Source organism: Leguminivora glycinivorella, chromosome 17, assembly GCF_023078275.1.
Source record: "Leguminivora glycinivorella isolate SPB_JAAS2020 chromosome 17, LegGlyc_1.1, whole genome shotgun sequence".
Taxonomy (NCBI): Eukaryota; Metazoa; Arthropoda; class Insecta; order Lepidoptera; family Tortricidae; genus Leguminivora; species Leguminivora glycinivorella.
In genome coordinates this window covers 12,033,660-12,046,990 of record NC_062987.1, presented here as the reverse complement: position 1 = coordinate 12,046,990, position 13,331 = coordinate 12,033,660, and the positions used below count along the sequence as shown (strand labels likewise).

The following is a 13,331-nucleotide window of genomic DNA, read 5'->3' as shown; positions in this document are numbered from 1 at the left end:
GTACAGTTGTCAAAGATGGAGACCGAGTGTGAAATGACAAACGTATATTTAATTTTGCCGTATAATAAATGGACCCCAGGTCCGTTTTGACATCAGCATTTAGGGACAACCTTCGAGAAAACGAAAGAAGTTGTTGAATATTGTCTCATTCGCTCATATAAAAAAGGTAATAGTGTGGTGTGAGTAAGATACATGTCACCGAGCTCTTATTTTAGCATGGCTTCCATGCTTTAGTTATACTTCCGTGCAGATAACACACTACAAGTATAGAAATGGCGATTGCGGAACATTTATTATGGGTTCCTTACACGCTCAATTATGATTGATGAATTGTCCGCAGTACAGATAATCAAATTAATAATTGAATTTCCAAATCAAAAGTTTAACTTCAAAGATCTTTCGAACTGCATCTCGTTTTAAATATCGTCATAAGAAAATATGTACAACATTATAAAAAAAAATACTTTTATTAAATAATGCTTTAAAAAGGCTCCCCACAGACAGTCTTAAAAATTCATAATCTTAAAAAAAACTTGTATGCAATTTGACAGTTCAAATCTGTCAGTGTCTTGTCAGTGTCAGTTTGAACTGTCAGATTGCATACAAGTTTTTTTTAAGATTATGAAAATTAAGACTCGTCTGTGGGGAGGCTAAATCGTTCACTAATAACGGAAACTGATTGTGTAGAGCGCCCTTTACGTTCATGGGAAACCGTTTAAGTTATATTTAAAATTGCCAGCACCTAGGTAAAGAAATGATGATTACGGTGGTTTAAATATAAGCCAGATTAGATTATGAAGTCATGTAGAAAAAAAACTCTACAATAATAAACAACGACTGATTCGTTCTGAGCTTGAATTGAATACGCTTGAATTTAATACTTTTGAATAATTCTTTTCTTATTTACTAAACATGGAAAGCAAACACGAATTACCAAGTGATCAAGCCGATATTTGTATCAACAGGCGAGTGAAATTGTTGCATTTCAGTGATGGCGTTGAAGAAGTTATTGAACAACAAAATGTTAGCGAATTAGATGCTGCACCCAAGCATGAAGAATCCGTTGATCCGGTAAGTTTTTCTCTATTATCGTGAAAGACTAGAAACTCAAGGATGCACTTGATATTTTGTGAGATCAGTTCCAGTCTTCCAGTCAAGGTCTTTGTATTGAATATTTGATGCTAGATTGGATGTAATGGTCAAGGCCACTAAATATTTAATTTAGTGATGACTAATATTTGATCGATGAATTGCGCATTAGTTGTATAAACATGGCTCAAATGGCATAGAATTAATTTATTCACAAACACACAAAAGAGGAAAAATATACAAGCCAAATGGTGCCACGAAACATTGTGTTTTGTTTTATACATACAAATATTACACCACAAGGTTAATCTTAGACATGTTGCTAAACATTTGAATACTGTTATTTGTATGTTGAAAACCATTTGAATCCTGTATTATTAATTTAAGCAGTTAATTGCTAAAAACATAGAATGGAATTGTTTTTTAAAGTTCTACTGATGAGAAGAAAATTTTACATCATTGAGTATATTTCTTTTTCTCTATTATATCAAATTTTATTCAATAAAGACAAGTCATACTTAGTGTAGGGGCATTCATGCATGGGCAGACATGCAGTTCTTCTAATACTTCTAAACCACCTTGGTTAACCAATTGGCAGTATTTTCTCGACCTTACGGATTTGATTGATATAGCTGCCATACAAGGCACAAGCATGTTGTAAGGGACTTTCTCGTGAAATGCCCCTGTAGGATCATAGTATTCATAGTGTAAATAACTATGCCAAAAACATTAAAATATTTTTAGTATAACAAACTGTTGTATACTCAACTTTTTCAGAAATCTCTGGACTGGGGTCCATGGTTCTCCCACTATGCCTGGAAATCTGGCACCAAAGTCCTCAATGCTGTAGATTACGCTGGCGAGTCACTGGCTAACTTCTTCGGAATCACCACACCTAAATACCAGATAGAGATTGAAGAGCATGAGAGGGTTCTAGAAGAACAGAGAAAGATGGAGGATGATTCTGTTGGATGGGTGCCGAAGAATGGTGGCGGGGATGTCCCATTGGTGATAACAGAACCAATAAAGGAAGTCGAGAAGCCTGTAGTGTAGTGGCCATTATTATTTGAATACAGTTAATTTATTTGAAAAACTTCCTGAGTCAGTTCTAACTCAGGAACACAAAAAAAGTCATAATGCAATCCAGTGATAAAGCTGTTTATGCCTTGCTCTGTTAAGAAGTGTATTTTTATATCAGATTATATAATATATACTGCACAAGATTATATAATCTATATTCAGATGTGTTACATCATAAATTAAATATAACAAGATCATACCATCCCATACATTAAAATGCGACCGCCTAAGACTGATCCACCACACATAGATGGCATATATGTCTTGTAGCTTTCGATTATACTTGTAGATGGCGTTAAGTGTCACTTTTGACATAGATTTACAATTGACACTTAATGCCAATCTACAAATAATCGGTGGCAACAAGGCATTTTTTTGTGGCTAGACTCGCATAAGATCTTGTTATATTTAATTTATGGTTACATGAAGATTTTTACTAGACTTAAGGATTTTTCATTATGTTTGTTACTGTATAACCAACTTAACAATATTTGTGGTTAAGATTTTATTAAGGTTAAGAACTAATCTCAGAAATAAAATAAAATGAAACGTTTTATAACCTTGTTGCATTTGAAGCAGAAGTGATAAGCTTTTTTTTTTCTTTTTTAATTTGTGTTCATTTATTTATTTCTTAATTTAGCTTTAAAATAATTTACTAGTCTTTTAGTATTAATTATTATAATTTGGTCACTCACAAATAGAAACATTGTTTGCATAGCAATAAATATGTAGTATGTAATGTACACTATAATTTTATACTAGTAAACTATGTAATAATAATGTTTTGTGCACAAATTCACATAGAAGGAGGGTCCTAATATTGCATTGGTCTTGTTTGAACTAAAAATATATCACATATGGATGTATTTTTATATTATTTATAATAAAGGTGTAGAACAATAATTAGTCTTTCATTTTGATAACAATATCTTATATTATTTTGTGTATACACCATACCATACAAATAATCTTCTTCTTTGTCGTATCCTCATGGCTGAGGGACTTGACGAATGTGGACACTCTTCACCAGTTGTCTCCACGCCAATCGATCCTGGGCCCAGTGCTTGCTAGCCTGCAAAGTGGTCTTAGTCACAGACTTTATTCTGTGAATTCTGTCTGCCCAACGTGTGCCCACTGCCCATGCTTCCACTTCTTCGCTTCCTTGCCATGCGTCCCGTGATTGTGAGCTTCTCTAAACTATCTGGTGCGGTCCTGTTACAAATAATACAATTAAGTTATTCAACACAAAAATAATTACCTACTTACTAATAATTTGCTAATAAGAAACATGCATACCTTTAATTAGCGCCATCTAACGGGCAATAGCTATCCGTACTGAAATTCATCTCATCGTAGTTTGATACTTAAAGGGTACAGTCAATATTGGCTAGATGGCGCTAATATTCAGTCGCATTATTTTTAATAACAACAAAAAAAACGACTATTGTTGTGAATAAATTGGCTTAAATAGACACTTTCATTGTCTATTTAGTTTTCTTACGATAGTTTTAATAATAAATGTGTATTATTTAACAAAAGGCTTCGTCAATAAAGTAAAAACTAGCATGAGCAATAAAAAATTAACCTACTAAAATTAAATTATACAACACAAATGATTTTTAAATGATAGACATTAATATTCCGAGTTTAGGTTAAAATAATACATACTTTAATCGTGGTCAAACGTCAGCTCCAGATTGTTCGGTACTTTCGGTCCGTGAGGTCACAACTACACATGCATACAATTTAACTTTCCGTATAAATAAAGGCTTAAGTCAACTTAAATAACACACTGTAAGTTAAGCCCTGTACGGTAGAAATAAGGTTGAACTTGCTGTAATTTAACCCTATGTTATAAATTACACCCCCATTGAAGCTATAATGGTCGTAAGCGACTTCAATGCTCGCATTAAAATTTCAATCTTATCGTTTTCAAGATACGGTTGATTTTACAACGGTAAAAGGCCATATGTTATTGTTTGTCAGTGTTTAGCATGTGATATGTCGAAATGTAAACGGTTCGTGTCCGCAGATCAATATGCGTGTTGCGCGAGGGTGTTTAAGGCGTGCGATTGGCCGGCGTGTGTGGGGCGGGGCCCTTGTGTGAGGCGGCGCGCGGTCTATACTGACGCCTGATTTTGGCGCCAAATTGAGCGCGTTCCATTTGCGAATTTGAATTGATGTTTCAAGCGGTCAAGGAATGAGTCAAGTATCATCCTTTTTTATTTCTCTTTGATTAGTTTAGGTAATAATAGGAATGCATAATATAAGTTATAATACGATATATATAACTAGGTCCATATTATTAAAAATAAGTGTTTTATTGTTTAAACCATATTTTATAGTCAGAAGTATCTAAGTATCTACGATTATGATAGGTATTAATGAATAGATAATAAGGTTGTACATACATTTTCCGTTAGTTTAATATTATATTAGGTATTTATTTATTGATTAAAAAAATACAAATTGAGTCTTTGATATTTAGAATTTATGAGGATTGATGAATTTGAACATTAATTTTATTTTTCTATTATTTCAGATATCGATGTAAGCACATTTTCTTCTTACGTCAGGGGGCCCTAATGTTTGTTGACTAACAAGTCTAACAACCTACCTATTTTCTTTTAATTTATATAATAAACTAGCTTTTTCCTGCGGCTTCGACCGCGTACCAAAATTTTGGACCCCTATTTCACCCCCTTAGAAGGTGAATTTTGAAAAATTATTTCTTAGTGCTCCTTTACACCTTATAATGAACCTACGTGCCAAATTTGGAATCTCTAGGACCAGCGGTTTCGGCTGTGTGTTGATATGTCAGTCAGTCAGTCAGTTTCTTCTTTTATATATTTAGATTTGTCCCAAAGACCAAAACAAAGGCCCTGCATCCACGTGTTGTGTGTTATCTGTCTTACCCTTTGTATTGCATACCTACTCTTGAGTTACTTTATATTCTTGTCTTGTCTTTATAAAATGCAGTCTATTAGTAGAAAGGGCGTGTAGGACCCAAGCCCAAAAAGTCAATAAACAGTCGATAAATCACGGTCCGGTCTACGTAGTCTATGGACATTGCTAAGCGGCCCGGAAGCCGTGATTTATGGGCATCTACCCCCTTTTACTTATCTGAGGGCCTAGCCAAGATGAGTCGTCGATAGAAAACGTCAGTCGAAACTTCAATAATGGATGGAAATAGTTACAAGGGTTTTGGTAGCACCTCAAGAAAACGGAAGAGGATCACTTTTTCAGTCCGTTCTTCTGTCTGTCTGTCAAAACCTTTATCTCGGGAACGCGTGGGCTGTGGAGGTATAGAGTTGAAATTAAAATCATAATTTATAGAACTTATTAAGTGTCGGTTACCTATTCCTACCAATTGGCTAGGTACTTACCTACCTACCTACATACCATTCTTGTAAAAAAAACACGAAATGCTTACCTGTGTAAGATAGGTAGGTTTAGGTAAGCAATAAATAAGACTTTAATGCAGATGATCACAGTTAGACTATCTAAGTAAGATCTAAATAAACCCTCTCTCTTACTACCTATACCTACACAATATGTTACATATTTAAATTATGTGTAACCTACCAACCAAATGACACAAATTATTCCGTAATTCAATAATTCGTTAACTGCATAGGTCATTCCGGACAATGTAGCTGGCACAATACTGGTGTGACCAGCCCATGAAATTATCGCACAAAATGTCCTAAACGCCAACACTTTAAACATTAAAATACGCCATTTTACAAAAGACACTGTAGAAATCTAACCCATCCATTAAACATTGCAAATTCCATAGACACGCGTTCAAACCAGTTCTTTTTTAATCAACCAGTATTACCCGTTTTGGTTCTTTTATGATATTCGCGTGGATTTGCTAAACATAATTATTTCGTGTGGCAACTATTGTTGAAAGTTCACCGGACGGTGTAAATGTAGTTTTATGCGATTTCTTTTTAATTTATATCCAGGTGCTAGCTTGCCGAGTCACAGACGGCAATTTTAATTCATTTATTGGTGACGGAAAACCCTGTAGATGCGCCAGCCAATAAAATTTCCAGATTTGATCGCCTCATTTAATTTTCCGTCGGATCTGCCTGAAGACCGGGTCACAGTGACCATACCTAGACACCATTAACCTTCAGACAATGTAAATCTAGCCTTAGATCATTTTTAAGGTCTACCTAAATATAAAAGTTCAATTTATCGGTACTTATTATTTACAAAACAGGATACAACAGGATAAGAATATTAGATAGGTACATAAAATGTTTGTTTTTTTGTAAAAAAATAAAAGTTTTCGGGCTATCTCCCACCTATGATGCCTTCAACAATATACCTATCTATTCGAGACTTTCAAAACAGTACATAAAAATTAAAAAAAGAACTAAAACTTCGACTTTTCACTTAATCTCCTACCAACCAGTTTAGAATAGGACCAAGAAAGCTCTTCGCAAGAGTCTGTTCGAAGAGTCTTAAGAGAATATAGAATGTATTGGATACCATTAATTTCTATCCCAGACTCTATTTGCATTGAAAAGTACTGACACATTGAAATATCCAACTACAAGAAGAACAAAGAAGAACTACAGCTAGAAGAAGGTACAAGAAGTATTGACATATTGGATAGATATCTAAACGGCGCAAAGTTAGCTCGGACCCGAAGTTTTGATGTTAAAAAAAACAGGAGAATATGTACAATTGTACATCGTAGGCATTACTTACTAATTAATTTACCATCAGTAAGAACTTTATTCCTGTCGTGTTAAATACTCCTAGATACTGTTACTTTTGCGCGTCTATTTATGCTAATAATTCGAGCGCATAGAGCAGATGTTCTACTTTTCAACTTTGCATGCATTCGCAATGTTGTTTATTAAAAAAAATCTTTTGTGGCCATTTAAAAAATAAAACCTCCCTTGACAAAGCACGATGCAAATTAGACAGAAACACAAATAATAAACGACCTAAGTGCTTTAATAGATATCTATAATCTGCGCTAAAAAGTGGTATCTAAAGTACGTTTTTGCATGACATTGTTGCCATTGCAAAATATTATTTTTATTCCGGTTGCGTAAAAGCAATTCTTACTTTATTTGTGCAGTATAAAGTTGACAATGCTTTGGGGAATAGGCGATTAGGAAGAAGCGAAAATTTGCATAAACGGCGACGCACACCTTTCACTGATCCGTTCGATTTGGTGCATTTGACTGACAGCTTTTGTTGTGTTGAGTATTTTATAAACATAATGGTTTATTTGCAACTTTATATAAGTAAACTGGCATATATAAAACTATCGAATTTAGAGAGAATTCATTTATAGGTACCATCGGTGTCCATAATGGACTAAGAGCCCATCAGAGCCGCTCGACCTTCCTCATTGTCTCAAGGATGAAACTTTGGGATAATGTAGAGTTCGTACCTATTGACGTTTAATGTCTGCATAATTATTACCCAGTTCGGCCCGTGCGTCGGCCATTTTTTTGACATTATAAGGTTTTTTTAAACTTACCCAGTTCGGCCCGTGCGTCGGCCATTTTTTTGACATTATAAGGTTTTTTTAAACACTAACTTTCCTTAAATTCTCAAGGCTGATTTTTATATATGAAAGGACTGTAAGGATTTGATAATCATCAGTTTCCATTGGCCGTCACTTTTACCAGACGCTTGAAATTCTCTCTAACTTACCCTAATTTCTCAAGTTACGGCCGACGCAAATAGTTAAGAAGTGATGATTATCAATTCCTACCACATATATAAAAAAAAAGCCTTGAGAATTTAAAGAAAATTACTGTTTAAAAAAAAACGTATAGCCTAAAAATGGCCGATAGGCCGAACTATTAGGTAATCATCAACTCTACATTATCCCAAAGTTTCGTCCTTGAGAAAATGAAGGTCTGGCGGCTCTGGGCTCTTAGTCCATAAAGATACATACATACAATCACGCCTGTTTCCCATAAAGGGGTAGGCAGAGCACATGAAACTGCTAAAGTTACAATGCCACTCTTGGCAAATATGGGGTTGAAAGAAAACGAAACTGTGACATTGCAGTGACAGGTTGCCAGCCTCTCGCCTACGCCACAATTTACCCCATATCCCACAGTCGCCTTCTACGACACCCACGGGAAGAAAGGGGGTGGTGAAATTCTTAACCCGTCACCACACGGGACCACAAAGATGACGAGAAAGACGGGTCCTTAAAGATACATACAATAAACCTACATTGGTAATATATCTATGTGGTACTTGTACCGCTACTCTTCCAAGGATAAGATTGATTCTTGAGGATGTAAAGATTGTGAAGATGACACTGTTGAGAAGTCCTAGAGCATAATTTTATTATTTACCTATCAAAACTTACAAAAATAAAATCTTAATGCAATTGCGTTCAAACAAATTGAAGTGAAAACGGAAAAAAGATGGTTTTGATACTACCTCGCATCGATAAGTAATTTTACACCAATTAATCGACATATGTGTTTTTTTTTTCATTTTGTTGACAGATTCATCTTTCTAATTCTGGTTTTAACTGTAACATTGTCTTCAATCCTACCTACGGTACGTAGGATTTACAACTAACAAATCACAGTTAAAACATCATTGCACCGTTGCATCTGCGCTTCCGGTGCATTCAAACAATGCTCAGAAAGGTGCATGGGTATGGGGACTATGGGGTATGCAAAATAGTTGCTCTAGCGCAACCCTTTGCTAATCTATACGTAATGTACAGAACAGCTTAAGTAACACGATTTCCTTTTATTATACGCCCTTTCTTAATGTTAAGTAATTGAAGATACTTTTGCAAGTTATTAACATGTTTCATTTGTAAAATTTGAACTGTAATAGAATGGAGCAAAATTGTGATTGTATTGAGCTTTAGTTTATAGGAATTTGTTTTTATTCAAGGGATATTTTCGTCATTAATAATACGTAGGTGTTTCATTCAGCATCTGTCCATTGAACAAGTAAGTAAGTGCGTAGATTAGACATTTTAAAATGTAGGTCTTCACAGATTCAATAATTAGTTTATTATTTATTTGTAATCAAAATATAGGCATCTTTTACGACTATTATACCAAGCAAAAAACACATTTTAATTCATTTTGAAAACTGATTCCAAAAATGCTACTGATCATTTTTTGAAGCACAAAAAAGTACCTACCTAGTAAATGGTGATGATAAGTTTGACTAAGAAAGCAATAGTGAATGAAGGAGCTGTCTTTTGTTGAGCGCCGGTGCACTTTTTTTTTATTCAGAAATCAGAATTCGGAAATATCAGAAATCGGACTGCTCTCCTTGAATGTAGGTGATAGGAATTATGTATACTGATTCACTAAGATATTACTCCTTTTCCTACGACACTTTATGATCTACAACTAAAACTCAATTCTAAAATCGTAAAACTTCGCAAACAAGCCACCGTTTCCGACAGCCATAAATTCTTCGCATCCCGACATGTTGCCCAACTCGCGGCGTCACTCCCAGCCCAACCCCGTGACCCTTAACCCCTCTACCCAAATATGACCCGACCCTGGACATTGTCCAGTGAATTAATCGTCTGGTACCCCCTTTGTGGACCGGGGGACGGTCATTGTGTTCGTATTAGACCTTTTAAAGTGGACCGGTTTGCGAATTTCGATTAGATAAGGGATGGAAACTGGTTGGGTGTTTAGACTCGCTTTGGTGAAGGCGGGGCGTATTTTGCATGTTACTTATTATTATTTCACGGTACCTAGAACAGAATTGACCATATGCTTGAAAAATATTGAGCAAGTTTTTGTTCAACGTGACTAACGTTCATAAACAAAAAAGTAGAGAGTAGGTACCTAAAGATAATCTAGGCATGTGTAGGCATAAGTAACCTATTTGAAAGGGTTCGATTTTTAGATTCGTTTAAATATATTTTCAGAAATCGTTTACAAAAAGTTTGATTTTTAGGGTTCCGTACCAAAAAGGTACAACAGGAACCCTTATATACCCTGTCCGTCTGTCACATTCCTAAATATCTCGAGAACTACTAATGCTATCAACTTGAAATTTGGAATAATTATGAACATTGTAAACCTCTACAAATAGAAAGTATAATTTTTTTAAATATATTAATTTTAATTGTAGAAAATGGCCAAAATGAAAGGGGGGCAAACTGTAAATTTCAAGTTACTAGGTCAAGTGGGGTATCGTTGGAAAGAGCTCAAATTGAACGTAAATAATCTATTTTTTATAATTTTTTTGTTGTGGAAAAAAAAAGAATTTTGAAGGAAAATGTAAAAAAAAATACCGTTCCCCCACCTTATCTCCGAAGTTTACCAACGAAAAATTATGAAAATTTTAGTAAACATTGGTTTTATGCTAAATATTACAGGAAAAATATAATTGTGTTTGCATTTTGAATACTTTTTTTTTAATTGACAAAAATTTTTTCAGATTTTTACTTTCAATTTACCCACCCTTGCGGATGTATATCGTACTTCAAATTAATACGAGATGTTACGTAAACCGTCTTCTGTCCAATAAAGTAAAAACTGTTTAAATCGGTTAACATTATAAAGAATTATCCCTGAAAAACCAGGTCGCGCAAATTAGTTAGCAAATTGACCGGGAGATGGCGCTATACACAATAATACTCATTAGTGCCTATACTTTTGTCTTCTAGTCAAGTCATTAGAGTTATATGAAAATATGAGATTATTTTTACTAGGTAGTTTGAAAGAAAGTTTGTACGGAACCCTCGGTGGGCGAGTCCGACTCGCACTTGGCCGGTTTTTATACAGAGTTTTTCTAGTCGCGGCGCAACTGGCGCAAGTGTTACGTTCATTTTTGCAATTTTTGTAACTATCTGTGGTCGATTGAATCTTACAGACTTACATAGATTCGATTAGCGACAGCCATTTAAAAAAATCTTGAATGCAGTTAATTTTATTTTATAGTGATACTAGCTTTTGCCCGCGGCTTCGCTCGCATTAGAAAGAGACAAAAAGTAGCATATATCATTCTCTATCCCTTCAACTATCTCCACTTAAAAAATCACGTCGCTCCGTTTTGCCGTGAAACACGGACAAACAAACAGACACATACACTTTCCCATTTATAATATTAGTATGGATTCTCAAAATTCAAATGGTTACATGAGTTTATACATGCAAGGACTTTTATAATGTGAACATAAAAATAAAATATAAGAACATGAAAATAATAACATTGAAATGAAAAAAAAAAAAGTGGTTACGACTAGACTTAGCTAATACAGCCATCTTTCAGTTACTAGTGTCTAGTACCTCTATCCAACATTATCATGCTCATCCATCAGCGCTTCACAAGTCAACAAGCAGACAGACAAAAGCACATACAGACAGACCAACAACTCTATCAGAATGAAAGCAGAGCGATGCTATCGGGACCCATGCGAGGTACCAAGTGTGAAATTGATGATCTTATCATACTTATTGTAGTTTTTACTGTGCTTTTAAATGTCAAGTATAAATTATATTGAGTACTTTATAGATGGTATCTATTAAAGTAGAGCAGTCGAATGTTTTGCAAAATTTATGGCAATTTTGTAATGCGTCGTCTAAATTATTCAAATACGCAGTTTAAAAAAATGTTTCAACGAAGTCCGACACATTAAGGTAAATTCCCCTGTGATGGTTGGGTAGTTGGCTGAATATTGTAGATATGATTGATGTTTTTGTGCTTATTTCAGTGTTTCAATTATTCGAATTTGATGCGAAAAATGTAGAATATCTACACAATTATAAAAAAAAACTTTACGCTGGCCAAATGATCCAATATTGTAATAACTGTATAGTTTATGAAATCTGGTCTACATTTTAGTAGTTTGCAAAATTAACTGAAGCAACAAACTGACTTTCATTGATCTTGCTTTTTGTAAATTAGTCCTAAGTTTCTACTTCAACTAGCTACCTGCGTTGCGTACGTGCACTTTCTAAATCCCACAAAATAAATGATTAAAAATCGAACTACAAAAAACCTCTTTCATCCGATCTGCCACAGTAGTCTTTACAAATCAAAGGTCAATGAATCGTTATTTAAATAATAATCGATATCAAACACGGGTAACATCTTTTGTCGTATCGATGGGAAAAAATCTGGGACCCTACCCCTGTTTACGATGCACCTTGTCGCAAATTAAGGATTCAACCCTAAAAAAACGTGACCCCAAAGATTCGTGGGTAAAGAGTTTTATCTCTTTTTTTATTACACATTATTGAAATGAGATACCACTGCTGCATATGAAATTGGTCTTTTTATAACGAAAGGGTTACATTGTGCATATTTTTTTGTACTTTCTGGAGTACAATAGCAGCTACTGTGGTTCGTGATGGGTCGTTATTTTGGTGTTAAAGTTGAATTTGTGTTTGCAATCGCATTAGAAAAAAAGTTGAGCCGACAAGTTTGAATAAGTGTAGTATTTTGACACAAATGTTGGATGTAAGCTGACATTTATGTGAGAGAGATAAAATAAACACATTTTCGTCTAATAATTTTCAACTTTTACTAGATTTTACGCATTCAGAATTACCCTAGGTAGGTACTTAAAGACATTTTGCTTAAATCGCATTTAGCTGACAATGAATTAAACATAACATATTTTCGTCAAATAATTTTTAACTTTTACTAGATTTTACGCAATCAGAATTACCCTAAGTACTTAAAGACATTTTGCTTAAATCGTATTTAGTTGTAGTTACAGACTTAAATTAGGTATGTACTGTACATACTTTAATTTCCTAACCTATTAAAATATTTTGCCATTTCGAAAACTGTTTCTCAGTAACCTTGTATTTGAATACCCTACTATTAACCGTAAGTACTTTCCAACTGATAACCTACATACATACATACCTATAGTGTGTGTATATGGTATACTCACACGTATATCAAGCTTAAGCCTTTGTCTGAGGATAGGGCGAAGCGTCCCGGGTCCTCCTCCGGAGCTAGCAACCGTCGCCATGGCAACGGTACGTGTGGTCGGTATTCGCCGCACTTACCCCTTCTGGGGAATGTGTTAGATGTGACAATTAAGGAATTCTTGGGAGGGTTGGGTGTAAATGAAAGGATGAGATGTGACTATGGCGATAGACACTTACTATATTAGTTTTTTTTAATGAAAAATATTTATTTCTTTAAAGACATGCAGGTAT

The 13,331-nt window shown here is 34.6% G+C and overlaps 1 protein-coding gene across 1 annotated transcript; it reads left to right on the top strand.

Annotated features, from left to right (window-relative positions):
- Positions 1-816: 816 nt before the first annotated feature.
- On the top strand, positions 817-2,338 carry LOC125235302 (protein FAM177A1-like). Its single transcript, XM_048141816.1, has 2 exons — positions 817-1,071; positions 1,867-2,338. Exons 1-2 carry the CDS (start codon positions 913-915, stop codon positions 2,140-2,142), a joined length of 435 nt encoding a protein of 144 aa, XP_047997773.1. The 5' UTR covers positions 817-912; the 3' UTR covers positions 2,143-2,338.
- Positions 2,339-13,331: the final 10,993 nt, after the last annotated feature.